The 22,528-nt window shown below is 46.1% G+C and overlaps 1 protein-coding gene across 2 annotated transcripts in view; it reads left to right on the plus strand.

The window, feature by feature from the left end:
- Positions 1-22,528, plus strand: part of ULK4 (unc-51 like kinase 4) — a 311,597-nt gene that overhangs the window by 67,391 nt on the left and 221,678 nt on the right. For both annotated transcript variants that reach the window (XM_045857407.1, XM_045857405.1), the window contains exons 21-22: positions 5,989-6,171; positions 13,548-13,675. In XM_045857407.1, the coding sequence (XP_045713363.1) occupies positions 5,989-6,171; positions 13,548-13,675 (311 nt within the window). The remainder of the gene's footprint in view (positions 1-5,988; positions 6,172-13,547; positions 13,676-22,528) is intronic.

Genomic DNA, 22,528 nt, shown 5'->3' on the forward strand with positions numbered 1-22,528 from the left:
CAGGCTTTGCTCATCTGTTGAACTGAAGCTATCGTTTGATGGCGAGGTAGGATTTTTCCTGCAAAGTTTGAGAAGGAGCCTCCCTTTCCACATCAGGAGTAGAGGACAGGCGGTTAATAACATTAAAGAGCCCTGTTTACTGGGATGCAGGGAAAGTAGGTCACAAGTGGAATGCGGAATCCAGCATGGGATTATTGTTGGTGAACCCTACAACAAAGCTGTCCTAATGATCCTGATCCCAAGAAAGTTGAACCTGCCCCGTAAACAGAGGTAGGAGAGGATTTGTCAAATACCGAGGTTGTAGAAACTGAAGCTATCCCTTCCGAAGTCATTTCACACATGTTCTTAGCAGGGATGACGATGGCTTTCTTCCCAGCATGCCTTACTACGGAGCTGAACTTCCTTCTCGTTTTCTTTTCCCACGTTTACGGCCCAGGAATGTGCTCTGGAGGTTAATGAACCCATTTGGAGCTAAATAAATACCAGAAGTAATTGAATCAATTAACCAGAGCGGACATACAATATTGTATTAGTTTCAGGTGTGCGGCACAGTGATTCGACACTTGCGTACGTTACGAAGTGATCCCCGTGATAAGTTCGGGGTTCTCCACATGACCTTCAAGACCTTGGGGTGATTTGGCCCCTGCCCACCTCTTTTTTCCACATCTCATAACTCTCATTGCCTCGCTCGCCACTTCCAACACACTTGCGGTCTGACATTTTCTAGAGTTTCTGGAACCTACGCCCTTTTCTGCCCCAGGCCCTTCCCCCTATGGGGTGCCTGGGGTGCTGTCTGCTAGCTTTTCACAAGGTGGAGTCCTAAGTTTTCAGGCCTCGGGTTAAGTGTCACCTTCTCGGTTAGGACACCCCATCCCCTCGGATCTCTTTGCTTTCCGACCTCACCGTGAAGACAGCTGAGTGGATGTAGTTTATGGCTCTGCGCGTGTTTTCCCGCCAAGTGCCAGTTGCGGGAAGGGAGGAGCCCGGTTCCCCTCACTCCCTCCGCGCACACGTGGCAGGAGCGCGGCAGGCAGCCGTGGGCCCGGGGACCGAACGAGCCCTGGCTGGAGGGTCACATGGCACAGCGTCGAGGCCCCGACCTGCTCCTTGGCCCACTTGTGATAAAGAGTCTGAGTCTGGGCCCTGCCACTCATTTTCTGCCTCATTTGTCCACGTCATCTCTTGGCCCCACTGATTACCCCGCATGTGGTCCCCAGACCTGCAGCACCCGCAACGCCTGGGAACTTGTTGGAAATACAGGTTTTGGGGCCCTAACCCAGAGAGTCTCTGGTAAGGGCAGCTAGTACTCTGCATGTCAATGAGTCTTCCGGGGAGTCCTGTGCCGCTGAGGTCGAGGACCACTGTGCTAGACCTTGGGGCTCTTGGAGAACACTGGCGTGGCTTGGAGTGAAAGGCAGCCGGTTCCTCCCTCCCACTCAGGAGTGGCCTCCGTCCCTGAGGGAACGGTGTTCAGAGGGAGTGCATCTGACTTGGGGAAAGGTATTGGATGGATAAAAAAATTCCTAGAATTGTTAGGATTACGGAGAATCTCTGTGAACCGTAGTGGGGACCTGAGAGACCTGTAGAAGTGGATTGAGTGAACTGGCCCCTACCAGGGAGAGGACCGGGTAGTCACAGTTACCGCGGTGCTGAGCTGGAGGTTGTAGACAGGGAAGGATTTCGCAGGGTGGGCAGGAGCTTTTTAAGCAGCATCGTCGACTTCCTCTTCTCTTTCCACTCCCTGCCCCTGTTCTTCTGTGGCTTAAAATCTCTCGGGTTGGACGAGAGTAGGTGTAGTTTGAAAAAGCCCCCAACGTGATTTCGCTATGACATCAAAAAGTCACTCAAAAGACAAAAAAAGAAACGAGTCTTCAATTTCCTATTCCGTGGTGATTGTGTTCATGCTCCTGATAGATACGCAGCCTTCGCTTTTGAATCCGTCTGTTTCTCGGAAAGCTTTGTTAAACAGACTGTCAGAACCTCTGGAGGCAATTCCGTGTTCTTTCTGAACAAACTTTGAAGTGAATTTTGAACTGGAACTATTCTTCCCAGTTTTAAGATGTAGTCTCTGTTTTAAAAAGTAAATACTTCAAAGCTAAATCACTGAAAATCAGACCTGAGATTTGATTTCTTTTTTGATTCAGAAAATAGGAGCACTGATGTGTATGTGCTTAAGCCTTCAGGAAGTGCCCATTGGGTTCGATATCCAGAGTGGCCAGTTAAAGGGAAAGTGTTAGGCTTTCGAGCAGCGTTCTGAACACCATTCCCGCTGCCCCTGTATTGCCTTGAATACACTTAGTAGTAGTCTGGACAGGTCTTTCATCACGAGATGACCCCAGCGTGATCGGGGTCATTTTATATCTATTTTTTATTGATAGAAAGTCATTTTTGCTGATGAGACTTACTGTTTCTCTGTATTGGAGTCACGTTGGGAGAACCCTGCATTCACTTGAAAAGTTTCAATTGTAGCGTGATGTTTAAGGGTGCTGTCTAAAACATTATTTTTAAATTTTTAGATTATTAAAATAATATTAACAATTCTGTTTTGATTTTATAAATAACCATTTTCTTAGATTTATTCCAAATGAAATTTTAAAAACATTCCCTTTCAGAGCCAGATTTGTTTTTAGTGAATTGATCTTTCATGTTCCTGTTTCCAGTTATTAGCTGCTACTTTCCTATTGAAACGCACACAACTTGGGTTTCCGACTCAAAGAACCTGAATTTCAGACCTTCTAAACTGTGATATGCAACTTTTATCCATCCATAGCTCCCTTAGAAGAAAGAGGAGAGACGGAAACGTTATTTGAAAGCTGTTCAAAGTGGAGGTTGTATCATGGAATTTCATTGCAATGTGACTACCTGTAAATGAATGCGGATTTCTGGTGTGAGTTAGAAATGGGGCCAGTGGTTATTTTTTTCAGCTTTGATGAGATATAACTGACATCCAACATTGTGTAAGCTTAGGTGTGCAACACGTTGACTGGGTACTTCTCCACTGCACAGTGATCACCGCCACAGTGTTAGCTAACGCCTGCATCCCAGCCCAGCCCAGCCCAGCCCAGCCCAGCCCAGCCCAGTCCATCCCAGCCCAGCTCATCACATCCCATTCCAGCCCAGCCCAGCCCAGCCCAGTCATTTTGGTTTTTTTGTGGCCAACAGTTAAGATCTATTCCGGTAGCAACTTCCAAGTATAAACTACAACATTATGAACTATGATCACCGTACTCCACATTATATCCCCAGAACTCGCTCATCTTACAACCGGAAGTGGGGTGCCGTGTGCCCGACATCTCCCCATTGCCCTCACCCCCTTGCCTCCAATGGACACCGTTCTAGCCTCTGTTCCTGTGAGCCGAGCTTTGTGAGATTCTACACGCAAGTGGTTGCTTACAGTATGTGTCTGCCTCTGTCTGACTTATTTTTCACTCAGCAGAATACCCTCAAGGTCCCCTGCATGTTGTCATGAATGGCTGGGTTTCCTTCTTTGTCGTGGCTGAAAAATATTCTATTGTATGTATGGCCCACATGGTCTTCTGTTGCTGGATGCTTGGGTGGTTCCCCACCTTGGCTGTTGCAAATAAATGCTGCAGCAAACATGGGATCAGTTTGAGACCCCATTTTCATTTGCGGGTGATTATTAAGGCAAGACTTTTCCATAAGTGTCCCCTGTGATAATTAGTTCCACGAGGAGAGGGACACTTGTTCTTTTTCAGGGAATCGTGTCTATTTAATGCTTTGTAGGTGTTCATTTTTCAGTGTATTTGTTTACCTAGTAACTTCAGAAATGGTAGTCAATATATACAGCATTAATAAAGTAAACTTATCCTGTAAATGTTTATTTCCACAAAGTGATTTTTTTCGGTTTGAGATTTTTACTTCAGCAAAATCAATCGCATTACATATTATCTCACAGAAAGGGTTCAAAACAGCCACCTCGCTTTAATTTTCATACAGTAAAAATATAGAGAAAAACACTGAACCTTAAAATGTCTCATGCAGTCCTGTCATTGGGATGTAATTAATGTTCTAATAAAATAACGTGCATTTACTTGAAAAATTTGAACAGCCCAGACATGAAAGATGGAAGACTGTCTCTTGTCCTTTGTCCTTTTTCTACCGCTCACCTCTCTGGCTCCGTCCCCTCCTCCAGAGACAGCGCTGGGAGAGGGTCCCTCCAGACCTTCGCTCTCTCTGTGTGCGTTACCCTTCCCCTGCTGGCGACACACAGTAAGGTATCACTAGCATTTTCATACAGATTGGAAATAAGGTTCAGCATGACAGAAATGCATTTACTTTCAACATTTCACTTTGGTGGCAGATTGACTTTATGCCAATCAACACTTCTTTTCCTTATGTCATCAATAGGAATAACTTTTAAAAGAAGTTCACTTTTGAAAATAGAGACATATTTAATTTTTTTCCTGAGGTGTTCAAGAAAGTGAAAATAAGTTTCAAAGTCTTTATCTTTTCTCTTCCTCCCGCCTTCCTTTTGGCATCATCATTTTTCTAACAGTTTATCTTGTACTTGCTCCTTTCATTTTTAATCAAGGTTATAAATCTGTTTCAAATACAGATCAGGAAGGAGGTTATATGACATTCATTATAATGAATGCTTTTGTCAAACTCTTTCTGGCGTAAGTTTATTTCTCTTTCTGAAGTCTCCCATGTACACACGCAGTATGATCAACCCTCTCTTTGGCTTAAAACTTCTGAAGTCTTTCCTTTGCCCATGGCTGCAACTTTCAACCTCTTCCATCTCCTGGCACACGTAAACTAATAATTAAGCTTCTGTAGTTTTGTTTTGTTTCTTTTTGCAAAGCTGACAAAAAAATAGATATAATTTTGATTCATTCACACTGAATGGCTATTGTTGTGTGGGCTGTTGTCACTTTTTGTTTGACAGTCGAAGGGAGAAGAGGTCAGTGCCCCTGACTAAATAGTCAGGTACTGCATGTTTTGAAAACTCTTGTGATATACCAGTTGAAAGTTGCTGGCTTATGGCATAAAACTCAAAGGTCCCAGCTTGGTAGACCGTGTCTGGCTCCAGCCCACCTTTAGAGGTGGATCGTGTTCTCCTCTCTCCTACTCTCTGCTTCTCCTCCTTCATTGGAAGTACGTCCCGCTTGCCTCGGACAACTTGCCCGTCCTCTGCATCTCCCTGCCACCGCGTGAATCCTTGTTCTCTCTCTCTGGCTAGAATTTTCCTTGCTTACTTCCCCACCCATCCATTTCCCGCTTCCTCTTCAGAAACCGGCTCAACATCCTCTTAGTGAGGCAGCTCTTGTCGACTGGCTTTGCCTGCCTGTCCAAGCATAACTACTGAGCCCGCTTCTATCACATTGTTAAATTCTATTTATCAATGACACATTTTGTCTCTGATAATTTATGAGCAACTTAGGAAAAGCTCAGTGGTCTGATTACTTCAGTGTGAATTCCAGCTTTGTCACTTACTAGCTATATATTTTTGGGCAAATGACTTAAGTATTTTACGGCTTAGTTTTATCATCTATAAAACGGTGTTAATGATGATAGCTTGCTTTCATATTGTTGAGAGAATTAGATGAGATAGTCTTCGGATATTCCTGGTGTTCTTCACGTACTGAACAATAAATGTTAGATACATACTTTTGTGACTGTTTTTCTAGCCCTTAGCTTAGTGTCTGCATGAAGGGACATTTGATAATGCTTGTTACTTAAAGGGATGTTTTTTTATCTAGGCTTATGAATGAGTTTATCATTTTAGTTAGTTCATCATAATTTATATGGCCATGACTGTACGAGTTTCTAGTGTTATAAAAACAACTCCAGTTTCCATTAGTAGCTGGATTATTGTCCTTTTTTTAAAATGTGTTGAAATGTTCCAACTTTCTTAAGCTGAAATAAGTGATGAAGGAGTGAGGCGAGCACCTTCTGTTCCCTCCTGCCTTTGCAGGGCCTGGCCGACGCCCTTGGGTCCTCTGATGGGCCATCCCCCTGTCTCCACAGGCCTTGTGCAGGGTCACCCGCCACTCCCCAGCCGCCTTCCAGAACGTGATCGAGAAGGTGGGCCTGAACGCCGTCGTGGACGCCCTGGCCTCCGCCATCTGCCGGGTGCAGCAGTGCCTGCTGACCTTGTTCGCCGCCATGCTGTCCTGCGGGATCCATCTGCAGAGGCTGATCCAAGAAAAGGTGCGCCCTGGCTCCCCCCCCCCGCCCCCCCTGCCCCTCTGCGTTGTTAAAGATGGAGGTTTCCCCGAGCTTTCTTCCTGGACGAGTAGTGACATCTCGGTAGAACTGACTTTTCCTTTCAAGAGGCCTTTTTATTTTATTTTTTTATTATTATTTTTAATCATTTAATTTTAATTTTTGTTCAAGTACAATTTTCTGTCTTTTACTCCCATCCCAGCCCACCCACCCAGCCTTCCCCACCTCCCTCCCATTTCCGCCCGCCTCTAGTTTTGTGTCTTTTATACTTGTTCCTGTAAACCCGTCCCCTTTTCCCCTGAAATTCCCCTGAAATTCCCTCCCCTCTCCCCATCAAGAGACCTCTTTAAACTTGGCCAAACCTACGTACCACAGGGCACTCGCCCGCAGGTGTTGTGAGAGCCGCCGAGTGACTGAAATAGATGCAGCAAGTGGCTCTGCCTGCTTGTGCCACGTGAGTGACGGAAAGTTAGAGAGCGGGTCCCTCCCACCTGCTCTGTGCTGGTGCGTCCTCAACCTCTGCCGCCTCCCCAGCCCCCACCTCTTTCCCGTGTCCTTCACCTGCCTCAGGGAGGGGTCCCTTTATGTTCTGACTCATTTTTATTCCTTCCTTGTCGAATGCTCAGTCAATGCCATTCCCCTTTAGAGTCACCTTCCTCCTGTTTTTAGCCCCCTTTGAAAGTGTCCCCCTGGTCCTCACTGAAGAGAGGTCCCTGGGGCCAGACCACTGGCATCTCCTGGGAGTGGGCGGGAGACGCAGCCCCTCAGGCCCCGCCCAAGCCCTGCCGACTCAGAACGATCACTTTAATGAGGTCTCTGGGCGACTGGCATCACCTTGAGGGTTTGCGAAGCCCTGTCCTAGAGCATTAGCGCTCAGTGAGGTGTCGGCAGGTGAGAAAGTGGACCGTGTTATATGTACACTTGGAGAGGAGCGAGTTAAAGAGATGATTTCAATTGTGCAGACTTTCCCATTTTTGCATATGCTCGTGTGCATTACGGATCTTCTTCGTGCGGGAGTGTCGGGTGCGGTTTTTTTATACTTAACGGGGCCATTGTTCTCTCTGGAGGGGGGCTGCCTGGCAAACTGGAGTTCCGAGAACGTGGGAAGGCGAGGCGGCCAGGTGTAGAGCCACTGAAGTAGGTGTTTGCTGTGCTTCCTCCGCATTGCACGCAACACTTCGAATGCTGCTTTTTATACTCGAATTAAAATGTCAGGAATTGCTATTAATAATGGTCAGGTGTGCATCGCGAGCTCGGTCTGTGAAAGCCCAGACGGAGAGTAAGCCTCTTCCTGCCTTTAATTAGTCTGCCTCAGATTCTGCGAAGACATCTGAGCCTCGGAGGAATATATTTTCCAACAGTCTGTATATCTAATTTTCGCTACTAAATTTTCCGAGTCATTACTTTTGTTGTCATTGTATTAGAAAAAGTCCCAGCTGAGTGGTTTTACTGCGTCAATTATGATCATAGAGGCTGAGAGTTTTAGCAGTTGGTTTTTTTTTCTTCACCTGAGCACAGGTATAAATTTAGATTCACATATGATATCTCATAAAGCTAGTAAAATAACTCATGGTAGTTGGGCTTCCCCGAGGTGTGAGGTGTGTTGGGAGACCTGGGAAGAGAGAGGCGGCCAGCGAAGCCGACGTAGGCAGCAGGGACAAAGGGACGTAGCAGGAGGCTGGAGGCAGGAAGAAGACCCAGGTCACGGAGGGTCACGGAGGGTCACGGAGGGTCACGGAGGGTTGTGGTGTTGGCCTTCCTTCGGGTGGTGACTGAGTGGTCATTGTCTTATTTTTATGTGAAGACAAGTGCTGGTATTTGTATACGTGGGTGGGGTTCAGGGGCAGGCTTACTCACCGTATCACTGCTCAGTGGAGGTGGGCTCCAGTGTCTGGCCACAGACAGGCCGGAGAGAGGGGAGGAGGGGGGGACCCAGGAACACATACCGGGTTGGCTGCCTCCCTGTGGGCAGGGAGGAAGAACTGCCCACGTTCTACTTTGGGGGACCTGGTGCCTTGGAGAGCCTGGTGTTTTTAAACGGGAGCCCCCCAGAGAGGCCTGTGCCGTTCCCTTTAAATAAACGAAATTGCTGTTTACTGCAGAAAGTGCAGATGAACCCGAAGAAGAAAACAAAATCCTCTGTGATCTCATTGAGATCACAGAGATAGTTGCTGTTAAGGTGTCGGTTTATTTATTTTTTTTTAGTCTTCTTTTCTGCGTGTCCATTTTATGCACACATTTATAAAATTAAGGCCAAAATGTGAATGTCATTCAGTATTCCCCAAGAACATTTATAAATTATGATGTAATTTTCATTTTGGGGGTGTTGTCATGATTTATCTCTTCTCCCACTGTTGACCTGTTTGCCTCCTGTCATTGGGTTGGCGTCGCCCTGCCGAGTAAACGCCGTCACACACGTCTTCGTGTTCGCCTCTGCCGGGGGGCACTGCAGGCGCCACCCACACTGACAGGGCTCTGCGGGAATAGCTCTAGCTTGTTCTCTGGAAGGTGGGTGATGAGGGTGCCATTTACTCGTACCTTCGCCAGCAGTTATTAAGACACACGCTGTACTTCTCTTACAATAAGACTTAGAGTTCGGGATCATTTAATTAGCGGCATACTGTATGTTTCCATAGTAATTTGCAGTTGGTAATGGATCTCCATTTGAAGTATGTAACTGTAGCCATATTTCCACCCAAAACTAGATTGGCTGGTGGTGGTGTTATTCCCTCCTGACTCAGGTTCTTATTCGTGAGAGGATGCTGACGTGTGGAAGGGCTTTGTCGTGCATGTACACACACACACACACACATTCACTTACTTTCTTCTATACACACACGTGCTACTAGGATCTTTTTACAGAGATGGGATCAATTGTATATTGTTTGGTGACCCATATATTTCCTGTCCAGGGATGTGTTTATAACTTCTATGAATTTTGTGTTTGAATAAGCTAAAGTACAAGTAATGAGAGTAAGGGCGACAGTATAGTATGCTGTCCTAAACCTGTAGTGACATAACACACAGGTATATTCACATATAAATTCATGTATATAAATATGTACGCATGTGTGTATGTATGAACATATTGGGAGGAAGGGAAAGCATATCTTAATTAGACAATTGCTGTACAAATAAACCACTGGTGTGGCATAAAAAAAAACCCTTATATTAAAAACTCAGTGCCAGCCCTGGCTGGCGTGGCTCAGTGGATTGAGCACGGGTCTGTCAACCAAAAGGTTGCCGGTTCGATTCCCAGTCAGGGCACATTCCTGGGTTGTAGGCCAGGTCCCCACTTGCAGGTGTGCGAGGGGCAACCTAACGTGGTATCTCTTGCACATCGATGTTTTTCTCCCTCTCTTTCAACCTCCCTTCTCCTCTCTCTAAAAACAAATAAATAAAATGTCTAACAAAAAGATTAAAACAACAACAACAAAAACACAACTCAGTGCCAGATTTTGCTGTTAGAATATGGAAAGCATATAAAACTCCTGGATCCTCATTGTGCTGCATTTCAATTAGCCAAGCTGAAAAAAAAAAAACTCACATCAACTTCAGTTACATGGATTCAAACATCTGTCTCAGTCATTTTGTTCCTGGGGTATGTGACCTTGAACGCCCTCCGCAGCCGGAGAATCAGGCATGCGTCCTGTGGACTCCGAGTGCTGTGGGGGCCACTTAATGATGCGAACAGTACTTTGTAAAGCTGTAGCATATTTCGCGGGGGAGTTCGTTCGGGCTCACCAGTAAGACGGCTCCCTTCTGAGTGCTACTGAATACAGATGCTGCCTTTTAACTCTTTGGCTTATTAATTTTGACAATAGCTGCTCTTTTTCTTTGAGCAGTCTGGTTTGACTGAAGGCTTCGTGTGTTCAGGTTTGGCGTGTTGACCAAGCAGCACAGCAGTGATTAATAATAAACCAGAGGCAGCAGCTCTGTTATTTGCAAGCACTGTGGACCATCACTGTGAAATGTCGTGGCAGCAGAATTTTGAAAAATTTGAACGCTAAGTCTACTGAGGTTTATTTTTCAACCGTCTCTAGGCATACTGACACAATGGTTGCTAATCCGGCGTTTAAAATATGGTAATTAATTTATGCATATTAATCAGGTTATTAATGCATATTATGATATTTTTAGATTGTCCATAGTAATAAGGACAGTTCTTACTTAGATACTTGGCCAAACTTCTTTAAGGAAAGTGCAGCCCAAAAACAAGTTTGGGTTTAATCAGTCCAATTTTCGTTTCCGTCAGTATTAAACAGGAAAACGGTGTCGGTGTCGTCACCCGAGTGCCGTCCCACTGTTTTTCCTCCAGGCTGTGACCAGGTGACAGCCAGGCTGTACTCGCTGATTTCCTCCTGTGACAGTTGATTGAAGCAGATCAGTTTTATCGCTTCAGAGTTACAAGAGATAATCTCGAAGTTCTCTACCTTGTCATTATTTTTGTTCATCTCATCATTTCCTCTTTATGATCTATACCATCCTTTTGCTTAATTATGATGAAGATCACATTTTGTCTGTGATGGGTGCTTCAGATATTTAGGCCCATTCCTAACATTGTGCGAGTATTCCATCATAGCATCTGTATGGTGGACAGGAGTGTTCATTCTGAAATCACTGCCAAGTACATTTCCGTGTTGGACATAAATGCACCCTGCTGTGGTTTGCCTCCTGACAGACCCAAACAGCTTCTGCTCTCTTTGTACACATGTAATATTTAGGTATGTTGAGCTGAGTGGCAAGGTGAATCTAAATCAAAGCTGAATACATAGTGGGTTGCAAACTGAAGTGACCTGAGGTCATTTCTGGCTCTCCAAAGGTCATTTTGATTCTTTGCTGGTGATACTAAATCTTTGCCGGCAGTCTGGAATCTTCCCTCCTCAAGTGCTGGAAGATGAATACTGCTCTAAAAGTGTGGCGCCGTGGTGCTTACGATTAAATGTGGAGCCCCGGGCAATGAGTTGTGGAGGGTCAGTCAGTAGCGCTCACTCAGTTTTTCCGAAGTGACTGTATGGGAATTTATTTAGGGCGCAAGATGCTTTTAGGCTTACGTCCAAAACGGGGGTCTGTAATACACTGCATCTTCCTCAGGGACGTGGACTGGTTGTATCACAAACAAACCTCGTGCCCGATTTCATTTATTTTTAGTATTTGCTATACTTTGTCTCGTTTGTTTCACTCAGAATCCTAAGCCTATTATTTTAATTTGTAAGATTGTAATGCCTTAATCTCAAGGGCTGCAGCAACTGCTGAGAATGTCTTACAGGTGAATAACGTCGTCATGTTTGCTGTCCTAGAAGCTCACTGCGGCTGCGTCTTGTAGAATAGGTGGACGAAAGCAAAGATAGATAAAAGCCGGTTGCAGTCATTCAGAAGGGACGGGATGGTGCATGGAAATGGGGCCACGATGGTGGGGTGGTGTTCTCGCAGAAACTGGGAATCTGTTGGACCTGGTGCGGAGGAGGAAGATGCGCTAATTTTTAACCTTAGCCATTGGTTGGGTGATCCTTGGAGTAGATCACCTTTTGGGTAGGTGATAAGTTTGATGGTGGATGCCTAATACAAAGGATTGCAATACACCATTCACCCCCTTCACCAAAGGCTGACATTTGACCATATTTGTTTTATAGTTTCTCTGTCTTTCTCTCTCTTACCGTGTGTGTTCTTTCCCATTCGAGAACAGGTTGCAGACCTGAGGCTCCCCTGCCTTCAGTTCCTTCACTGAATATTCCCTAAAAATAAGCCAGAGGTTTAAAACTCAAGTCAGCATTTATTTAGCATTCACATTAGCTACTCTGCAGACCTTACTCAGATTGTGCAGTTGTCCCAGTAATATTCTTCTGTGCAGAACGAGACTTCCAGATCATGAACTGCAGTCAGCCTTCATGTCTCTTTGGTCTCCTATGGGCTGGAACAGTTTTCCAGTCTTTGGCTGGTGGCTGTGTGAGTGGCTTTGGAATTATATGTGCGCACGTGCGTGAGGTCGTGCTGGCGTGGAGCACAGACTTAGGGTCGTGGTCCTTGGACCACAGAGTACGAATTAGAATTGAGAGTTGACTTTGGGGAAGAGGGTTGTCTTTCTTTTTTTAAAAAGATTTTATTTATTTAGTTTTAGAGGGGAAGGGAGGGTGAGAGAGAGGGAGAGGAACATCAGTGTGCAAGAGAAACATCAATTGGTTGACTCTCGCACGTCCTCACCTGGGGACTTGGCCCGAAACCCAGGCCTGTGCCCTGACCAGGAATCGAACTGGTGACCTTCCATTCTGCAAGACGACACTCAGTCCACTGAGCTACAATGGTCAGGGCGGGGAAACAAGCTTTCTACTGTCGGCATGCCGGAGAGGTGGAAACACATCTGTTACTCAGGGACACCTTGGTGTTGATTCTGGTTTGCATCAGAATGGTGATGATGGTTTGGTTCAGGAACTAGGTGAGACTGATGCATGGAGATACATAGATATATCTCCATCCTTAAATAGAAAGATACACCTGCCTGTGTAAATTCTTCCTGCTCAGCAATACAGCACCTAATGTGAAAGGCTTGTGGCACGGGAAAAAATCAAGTTGCTTACATCTGCCTTGGACACATAGTGTCACAGCTAGGTATTAGCCTCTGTTACGAACTCTCAGGAATTCGTATTCCTGCTCTCTGCAGCCATCCCATTGGCAATGCGATCCCATATTCCTACCGACTTACTTTCATTAACCTTGCGTGTGTGCGTCTGTGTATCTGTCTGTTTGTATATCCTTTTTGCATATCAGTAAACACCTGAAATGATGTACAATCTCTGTTAGAAGGAAAAACAACAGTAGTACTTGTCCATACTTACTCTTCTGTGTTGTATGATACCTTTAATTAAAGAATGTTATAGGAATACCGGATTTTCTTTTGTGCCCCGTATGGAGTGTTGTATGTAGACTAGAGATGGGATCATTACCTGTACAGGTTCACTTGGAGGATCATGCCTACATGGGGTCGTGACTGCCGGTTCTAGTTATTATCGCCACACTTCCGGTTGTGTGGGTGCGTGGTTGGGAGGCAGGCTTTGTTGTCTGACTGGCTGGATTTGAACCCAACTTTGTGAGTTTGGGCAATTGCTTAAGCTGTCAAGATTCATATTCCTTTTTAAAATAGGGAGAATATTGTTAACATTTTATGGCTGATTTTCAGGTTTAAGTGAGATAATACATATTCAAAATTTAGTATAGCTTCTGGCACAAATTAAGAATGCAGAAATACTAGCTGATATTATTTTATTTCCTGCTGTCTATTTGGTAATTATAATCTGTTAACCCTGAGAGTTGACTGCCCTATTTATTTCATGTTTTTCTAAAACAAATTTTAATGTCTTCCGCAGGATTTCGTCTCTACAATTATCCGTTTACTCGACAGCCCCTCAACTTCCATTAGAGCGAAGGCCTTCCTGGTTCTTTTATACATTTTGATTCATAACCATGAGATGCTGCTGCTCAGCTGCCAAGCCAGGTATGATTTCATGAATGACTTCAGTTTGGTGCCTCTTTCCTTCGTTTCATCAGTAGTATTTTGGGCCTCTGCATAGCTGCTATTAGACTTTTGCTAGGTTTCCCCAAGGGTGTAACATGTTATGTATGGCCGCAGCTCGGAAACCCTGAAGACCAGAAAGTGGACCTGTGAGACGGAAGCTGGGAAATCCCTGGAGTTGCCCTGATGTCCGGACAGCCCCAGGCAGGGTGTTCACGTTGGTTCCGGTCTGCGTCCTTGGGAGGTGTTCTTGGACCCCTGGTTCGGCCCACTTTCCAGTACTGTAGGGGCTGGAATGAAAACCCAGGGGCCGCCTAGTGAAAGGAAGGGGCAGGGCAGGGGGCGGGACTTACAGGATGGGCTGGTCTCTCACTCTCTCTCTGGGGGTGTCGCCTCCTGGAAGCTGTCCTGCGTGCATCTCAGGCTCCCGCCACACTCTGGTGCTCCCTAAGTGACATCTGCTGACGTGTCCGGTCCGACCCCTCGCCCTGCTGAATCCCAGGGGAGTCTCCAAAATACAGTTCAATGTCTGTTTCTCAGTCCAGCTTTTTACTTATTATAGGATATTGAGGAGCGCCTGGAATTGTTGTGATTGATCTAGATTAGGGATTGGCAAACTCTTTTCTTGTAAACAGCTAGGGAGTAAATATTTTAGGATTTCTGAATCAAGAGGCAAAATTGTGAATATTATATAGGTACTTATATAATGAGAGAAAGTGTGTTTTTATACATTTTTTATTGACAAAAATATACTACTAATAATTGAGTACTTTTTTTTTGTAATACAGGTCTAATGAGAAGAATAGAATTTTTTGTGGGGGGAGAGAGAACATTTTGCTTAATTAGGGGTCAGAGTCAGTGTCCCCATCATCAGAGCAATTACAGATACCCGTGTGAGTGCTGGTCTCTGCAGTTTTATGATTCTTACCTTTGAACATGCCTTTCACACACAGGAACTGCCTTGTGCCAGTATCAGGAGCACATGGTTTTGATTAACCACACTCACTGCTTGGGAGGCATTTGTAGGATTCTGTTAGATTCCTCCTCAGTACCTGCCTTTGGCATGTCCTGGTATTGCAGGTTAGTGACTTCTAAGTCAAGGTTGTGGGGAGGCTCTGAACAAGCCTCCTTTGTTTCGCATCTCCCAGGGATCACCGTCCTTCGCTGTTTTACGGCACAGTGTCCTGAGAACTGATTGTGCATATGCTTCGGTTGTGTTTGATGGGAGGGTACTTCCTGTCCCTGTGAGTCCACTGGGGCTGGAAGCAGAAGTTGCTCTTGTCTGTTTGTAAAGACCTCACCACTGGCTTTGCTGCCTCTGCTCTCTCCTTGTGCCCACGGTCACTCTTCACCCGGCTGAGTAATACTGTATAGTTTATCAACAGATGTGCTTATGTTATTGCTTGGACTCACGGTCTGGTCTCCATGTAGTGACTAGAGTACGTCTTACCCAGTGTGAGTCAGCGTTCGTGTCTTCCCTGCTCAGGCTCTTCTCGTGACGTCCCGTAGTGCTGAGGTAATACCCCTGCCCCTCACCCCTGCCCCCCCCGCCCCGTCTGCCCTTCAGCCATCCACCCATCCCTGCCCACCTCCCAGGCCTTGTCTCGTACAGATTTTGCACAAACTCCATTCCTGCCATGTTTTTTTTCTGTTGCTTTTTAACCACTAAACCCACTATAGTGACTTCAGGGCTGTTCCCAATTGCTGTTCCCTGGCCCATAATGCCCTTCCCCCAGGGGTTTGCGTGGCCGGCTTCCTGAGGTCACTCAGCTTCCATTTAAGGGTTACTTCTTTGGAGACGCCCTGGGATCATTCCATCTAAAATACCTCTCATAACTCCAACTCCAGAAACTCTTTACCCAGAAAGAATTAAACCATTTCAGACCACCAGAGCCTGGGCATGCTGCCTGTGGTCCTCCCAGGATGTTGCTGTGATTTCTGTGTCTCTGAATGAGTATTTAGAAACTTTAGCAGTGGTGGGACGATGGCGGCTTGAAGGCATGCCCTGACCCTGAGCAGGAGGAGTGTAGAGAAGGGGTCTCGGAAGGTGAGGCTGAGTCCACAGGAGAGGTCAGGGAGGACCCCATTCTTCCTGCACCACGTGGTGGGGAGGGCATCCTACCCTCTAAGCCTGGCTGAGTGCCAGACCTCTGGGCTCCCGTAGGGTCCAGAAATGCAGGTGCTCTCAGTGCGCGGTCATTGGGGCCAGCACTCCTGTCCCCGAGAGATCTGGAGTGGAACTAACGTGGGGCCAGTCCGCCTCAGTCTGGGAGGCTGCAGACGGAGGACCCCATTTGCCTGCCTCTGAAGGGAACAGCTCCCTCTCACCACCTGCTTCTTTGCCACGACCTGCCCTGACCAGGTGCTGAGTAGGTGAGGAAGTCATGAGTAAGCAGAGAGCGGTCCTAGTCCATTGAGAGGGAGGCAGTTCTTGAGGGAGGAAGAATGGGAGGAACAGGCAGCTCTTACTGAGGCACAGCTAACGGAGTAGACAGAGTTTTAACAGCCAAGTAATGAGAACTCCACGAAGAGGGAGCTATTTGAAATTCAGTAGAAGAAGTGAAGGAGAATGGCTTTTGGAGTGCAGTGAGAAAGAACACACTGACCACAGAGAGCCGCTTACAAAGACGGGGAAATTCATGTGAAACAGTAGAAAAGGTGGAGTGGGCCCAGGAGACTTCACTTGCAAAGTGCCAGGAATTCCAGGAGGAGGAAGGAACAGATGGAGGAGGATTGTAACGAAAGGAGTGATAGCAGTTGTCTCCTGCTTGAACATACTCTCTTCTGAGACTGTGTTAAACGGAGAGTAAAGGAAGTAAAAAGTCACACAACCACAAGGGGGGGAGGGGAGGAGGAAAAGACAGCCAAAGCAGACAAGCCTGTCACCTGGCCTTTATTGTGGAAGCTGGAAGGCTGACAGACAGACCAGTGCTCGCTAATTCAGCAGAAGGGAGATGCTGAGATCCCTCGTTGCCTGCGAGGGGAAAGGCCGAGAGGAGAGCTGGTTACTGCATGACGGTTCTGGACAGGCCCGGAACGGGGCATGTGTCACGTACCTTCCCCAAGGCAGTGGTAAGAGGGAGAGGAGACTGGAGAGAGGAGGACCGATGGAGATTGGATTCGCAGCCCCCCTCACCCACCTTGAACGTCCAGGAGACGCCTCCTCCTCCTCCTCAGCGGGTAGTAGGAGCTGGAAAGGCCGCGGATGTGGGTGTATACACAGGTCAGAGGGAGATGAGGCGCCTTCTGACATATCGGGATTGTGTGCACGTCTGTTCACTGTGCAGGGCGAGGGCTTCAGCCCCCACCCCCACTTGGCGTGCAGACTGTCGGCAGCCTGGCCTGCATGCTATTGACCAGAGTTTGGAGGTTGATCTCAAGGAAGCTGACTGATTCCCCAGTAAAAACCCCACAGGGACTGATGGGGTGTCCCCTACTGCAGTCGGTGAAACCTTGCCTGGTACTTCTGTGCTGGTGTCCTATCAGCCGTAAGCCTTATTCCCGCACCCAGACCATCCGACAACACTGTAACCATGGATGAGTGTTGGACTTTGTCAGGTGCTTTTTCCATACCACTTAATATGAAAATATGATTTTTTTCTGTTTTAACATGTTGATACAATATGTGGTACATTACATTAACTGTCATGTATCTTTGGTGTGTGGATTTCTTTGAGTGTGTCCTATTTTGAGTTTCTTCAACGTCTTGAATCTGGACATTTTGCTTATTACCTTAGGAGACTGTACGTCCTTACCTCAATCTGAGCCATTAAGTCTTGTTGCTAGGTAGGGGTGGAGGTCCAGCTTCTCCCTGCACCCCACTGACACTAAGCTGGTGAGGGCTCAGATTGCTGCCTGCTTCTGCTGGTTAGGGAACGGCAGGTCAGCTACCTGCTAAGACGTGCTGGCACTTCCTGCAGGGAGATTGGAGAGTGGCTTGCTTTGGCTGGGCAGGGATTGGAGGAGAGCTGCCTGCTCAGTGTCAAGGGCACTACCCCTACAGGGAAATCAGGTCACTGCTGCCTGCTTCCACTGGGCTGAGGATGGAGGGTTAGCTCTCTGCTTGGCCTTGCCCACATCCCCCAGCAGGGAGTTGGAGTGGGTTACCTGTTTCCATGGAGTTGAAGGAGAAGGTCAGTTCCTTGATTGGCTGCACTGAAACTGTAGAGAAGGAAGAGGGAGGGTTGTATGTAGGGGTGTGTGTGTGTGTGTGTGTGTGTGTGTGTGTGGTGCTGTTTTGCCTGAGTAGGACAGCTATTGCCTAAGAGGTTTTCTGTTAGGCCATGTTTTTACTGGTTCTTTGGCCAGGGGAAACAGGCTTTTTGTTTTGGGGGTACAGCTCTGGGTTGGAGACTTCCATAGCAGCCTTTCCTGAACATGCGAGAGGAAATAAGGCAGCCAAGGAGACTCACTGCCATGCTGTTCCTCACGGTCTCCGTTCTCCAGGCGGTCCACCCTCCACCTTTCAGGATCTTCTTATTCTTTAAAAAGTGTTACGTTCAGGGATTTTTAGCTATTAAGAGGGAGGACTGAGAGGAATGGGGCTATGCCAACTCGGCAGAACTGGAGATCCAAAGTCACTTTTAAACATTGCTTGTGGAAATGCGAATTGCTCCAACTTTGTGGAAAGTAACTCTGAAATGTGTGACTCCTAATAATACCCTTGACCTTGGTCTAACAGGCCTGCATTTGGTATTTAGCTGCTATAAATAGAGTTATGAAATGTTTAGAAAATGTGTATGAGGGTGTCCAATCTATCTTTGTTTCTAGTGGTTAATATCTGGAAATATAGTTAATGTCCACTGGTGTTGAAACACTTCAGTAAATGATGATATAGTTATAATATAAATAGGTGGTTTCTTTGATGAACTTGGAGGGATGTTTATTATATATAGGCAAGTATAAAAATGAAAGGACAATTATATATTAATTATTAAGTTGTTTTACAAAACAACAACTAAAAATGGCAAAACTCTTCTATTTGTGCATATTTGTACAGAATTTAATAAACCCTCATGGAAGAATATACCAGTTGGTTTTCTGAGGAGGGTGGGGTAGAGAGATTATGTATCCTTATTCATTTTTATTTTTAGTCTTATTATGATAGGCATGTTTCACTTCTACTGAGGAAATTATTTCATGAAGCAATAAACACCTCAAAAACTAAAATATTAGTAATAGGTACCAGTTAATTTTGAAGAAGTAGGAAAATCCTCAAGGCAGTCAAAGCTCAAATTTTTTAGACTTTGTAGATTAAATCTAGTAACATAAGCCCTGACCAGTGTGCCTCAATTGGTTGGGTGTTGTCCGGCAAAGTGAAGGGTCGCCAGTTCAATTCCCCGTCAGGGCACATGCCTCGGTGGGGGGTTCAGTCCCCGGTTGAGGCATCTGATCGATGTTTCTCACACCGACGTTTCTCTCTCTCTCTCTCTCTCCCTTCTTTCCCCTCTCTCTAAAAATAAATAAATAAAATCTCTAAAAAATTTTAGTAATATAAATTACTCCCAGAAACACATAGGCATTGAGTACAGACTATGCAGAGATGGTTTCTATTTGTTCCCTGTGCTCTGCAGCCCATGCATTACATTTGTATGTGTGTAAGATGCAAGGGTGAATATAAATGCATGGAAAAGAGAGACCGAGAGATGTTAAAAATCTCTGTGATGAGTTTATATGGAAAAATATTCTCCCTTCCTTACCTGGCTCTTGAAACTCCACCAGAAGCTGGAGTTCTGAGCTCGCCACAGTGCTGCCCGTCTGCCTGTGAATGGACACCTCGCATCAAGAGCCCTCGATAACCTTTGCTGCATTATGCAGATATTTTTTCCTGCCTACCATCCTCACCATCGGCCTTTTATGGATTAAGTTTCAGCACCTTTTTTTTTTTTATGATGTCGGCTCTCAAATCTTTCTAGCGTGACAGGAAGTGAAATGGAGCTGTCAGAATCAGATAAAAATGATATGATTGCCCCCAAACGTCCACCTATTTCTGCAAATGGCTTCATACTCATATTGAATATGACAGGTGATAAAACAGGGTCCTGTGTGTCTCTGGAAATGATAACCCTTTGAGAGGATGAATAGTCTTTTATGTTCATTGTGTGGGTTCGCTGGGAGCCCGAAATGTCAGTCGTCCTGATGGATCGGGTTTTCCGAGAGGCTCCCCCCTTCCCACAGCGTTGCTATTAATATGGTAATCAGTGAAATTAAAAAAAAAATCTGCTTTGATCTTAAAAGAAGGATCTTTTAAAAAGAAATATTTACTCTGTGTAATTGGTTAACTGTGTGGGAAAAATGATCTTCTCAGCTTACACCATACAAAAGTCACTTCCAGATGGATTAAAGAATTATATACCCCCAAAAAACTATAAACAGCTGGAAGAAAATATGTTTAAATATGGATAAGGACAGTTTTCCTGAGTAGAAAAGCAATGAAAAAAAAAAAGACCATAAAAGGAAACTCTTGATAGTTTGGCTATATATAGATTAAACACTTTTATATTTCCCCAAAATCATAAATTAAAAAATTCCATACTAATGGAATTTTATAAATTTATAAATTTTTTATATCATGTATAACAGAGTTAATCTGTGTACTGTAAAGAGATTTCTAAAGATGTAAACAGATATCCTCATTAGTAATCAAAGGAATGAAAATTAAAATAACCAAATACTATTTTTACCCATTGTAATATTAAGTTAATAAGAGAAACTATCACCATCTTATATCCAAAGTACAGAGAGAGGGACTACTTTTAACCAGCTGGTGGGTGGGGCTCTCTTTTTGAGGGCATTTAAAAGTGTGTATCAGGAATCTCTATGATCCAGTAGCTCCGCTGTTATAAATGAACTTGAATTACAGGTTTGCACATCGCTGGGGATGTCAGGTGCCTGAAAGCGCTGAACCTGCCCTTTCTTGGTTGCTGAGCCTTTGTGGGCTTTATCTGCTACGTATGGAAGAGTCCAGCGGCTCTTCAAACGACCCTTGGATTCCAGTCTGCCCTTGCCTTGGGCAGTTTGGTGGCAACCCACTTCTCTCTTAGTAATCATGATCACTCATTCTTACCCAGTAGAGAAACCCTCTCCATTCCCTAAAGCTGAACTGTTGTATCCTCCGGTGGAAACTCTCCTTCTTGGGGGCCCATCCAGCAGAGCTCAGGGTCATGGCGACGGGTCATTAGGTGGAATCGTGGCAGGCGGTCAGTCCCACGTCCACCCCTTGGTTTCCAGATCTGTGTTTTAACCATGGATGAGACAAACGCAGATATTTTGTTTGTTGACTCAAAACACATGCTTCAGTTTTGGAAGCTAGAACCCAATTTTTGTATTGTGTTATTTCCCAGTTGGCACTGCGACTGACCTTTCAGCAGGCCATTCTTCTTGCGGTCAGGCTGGGCTCTTCCGGGTGATGGGGGATGTGCTGAGATGAGCGAATTTCATGGGCCCGAGCGCGTTACCGCCTTCCTTTTGCTGTGCGTGAGTTCCTTGATCGGCTGTAGTGTTATATTGGTTACCATATATTAAATAAGGCATTTTTTTTAAGCCTAAACATTGGTGGCATTAACAGAAGCTTATGGGCAGGGAAAGCAAATTTATACCTGGGATGCATAACTGTTGCAGTGAGGAGAGTTGATTGCTCCTTCCATAAACCAGCTGTTGCTGGGTGACTGGCCCATCTCCCCAGGGAACGGGGCCCATGTGGGGCTCAGCCTTGGTTTCCCCATTGGCCGGAGTGGCAGTGTCAAGATGAGGAGCATCCGTTTTGCCGAGTCCACACATAGCCTCCGTCACTGCCACCTTGGCCACTTCGTGCCTGAGCCTGCCGAGCAAGCCCTGGGGTGGCTGGGTTTGAGTGACATTTGCAGAACATGTCATCTTGTCTAGCTGGTTATTGAGAGCCTTCTCCAGAGCAGGCATCCAACGTGGTGCAGAAATGTGTTTATGCTTTCCGCCCGTTGTGAGACGTCCGCCCAGCGTTCCCCTTTCACAGAGTTTCTCGTCAGGCTTCAGATCTTGCCCTTTCTGAGTCCCTGGCCCTCTTGCTAAGCGGCCAGTCAGCGGTCACGAATCAGCACGCGTCTGTCTTTCTGGCCACATCTCCGTTTAAACACGGGACACAACAGAATTTGTTGTTTGAAATTCTGCTACCCGGGAGGCCTTCCTTTTCCGTGGCGCTTCTGATTCGGTGTGTGACGCTGCTGCGGTCTGCTTTAAATCGATGCCAGCGTCTTGTAGCGAACCGGTCACTAGCCAGGCCCAGCACTTTTCCTCTTCACCCCGCTGGTCATACGTAATTCTTAACCAGGACGAGGAGAGGAGAGGCCCTGCAGAGGAGGTTGTGCTGAAGAATCTGACCCACCTGCTCATGCGGCTTACTGGTACATCCCGCACCTGTTCAAGCTCAGCCTCTTATACTGATCAGTCTGCTTACTGATGATGGGTTCTGGCTGTGCGCGCCCAACCTAGTGGCTGTGTGTCAGATCAGTGCTACAGCTAGAGACTGGTCACTCGGGTCATGTGATCACTTGATGCCAGTAGTCGTGTGCTCATTCTCTGTCAGGAGCTGTTTCTCAAAAGAATAGTGACCTGCAGAGGAGAATGTGGCTTAGCTCTAAAACCTCTTTGTTTGAGATGCTGTAATAAAATACCAAAGAGCGGGTAGCTGATACACAACAGGCGTTTATGTCTTGTAGCTCTGGAGGCCGGAAGACGGAGTTCAGAGTGCCAGCGTGGTGGGGTGGGAGCCCCCCGTGGGTCACAGGCTTGTCCTTAGATCCTCACAGGGAGGAGGGGACTCAGGCAGGAGCTCTGGGATAATTTCATTCGTGAGGACTC

The sequence above is a fragment of the Phyllostomus hastatus genome, unplaced genomic scaffold, assembly GCF_019186645.2.
Source record: "Phyllostomus hastatus isolate PE091 unplaced genomic scaffold, TTU_PhHast_1.1 phas_scaffold_129, whole genome shotgun sequence".
NCBI lineage: Eukaryota > Metazoa > Chordata > Mammalia > Chiroptera > Phyllostomidae > Phyllostomus > Phyllostomus hastatus.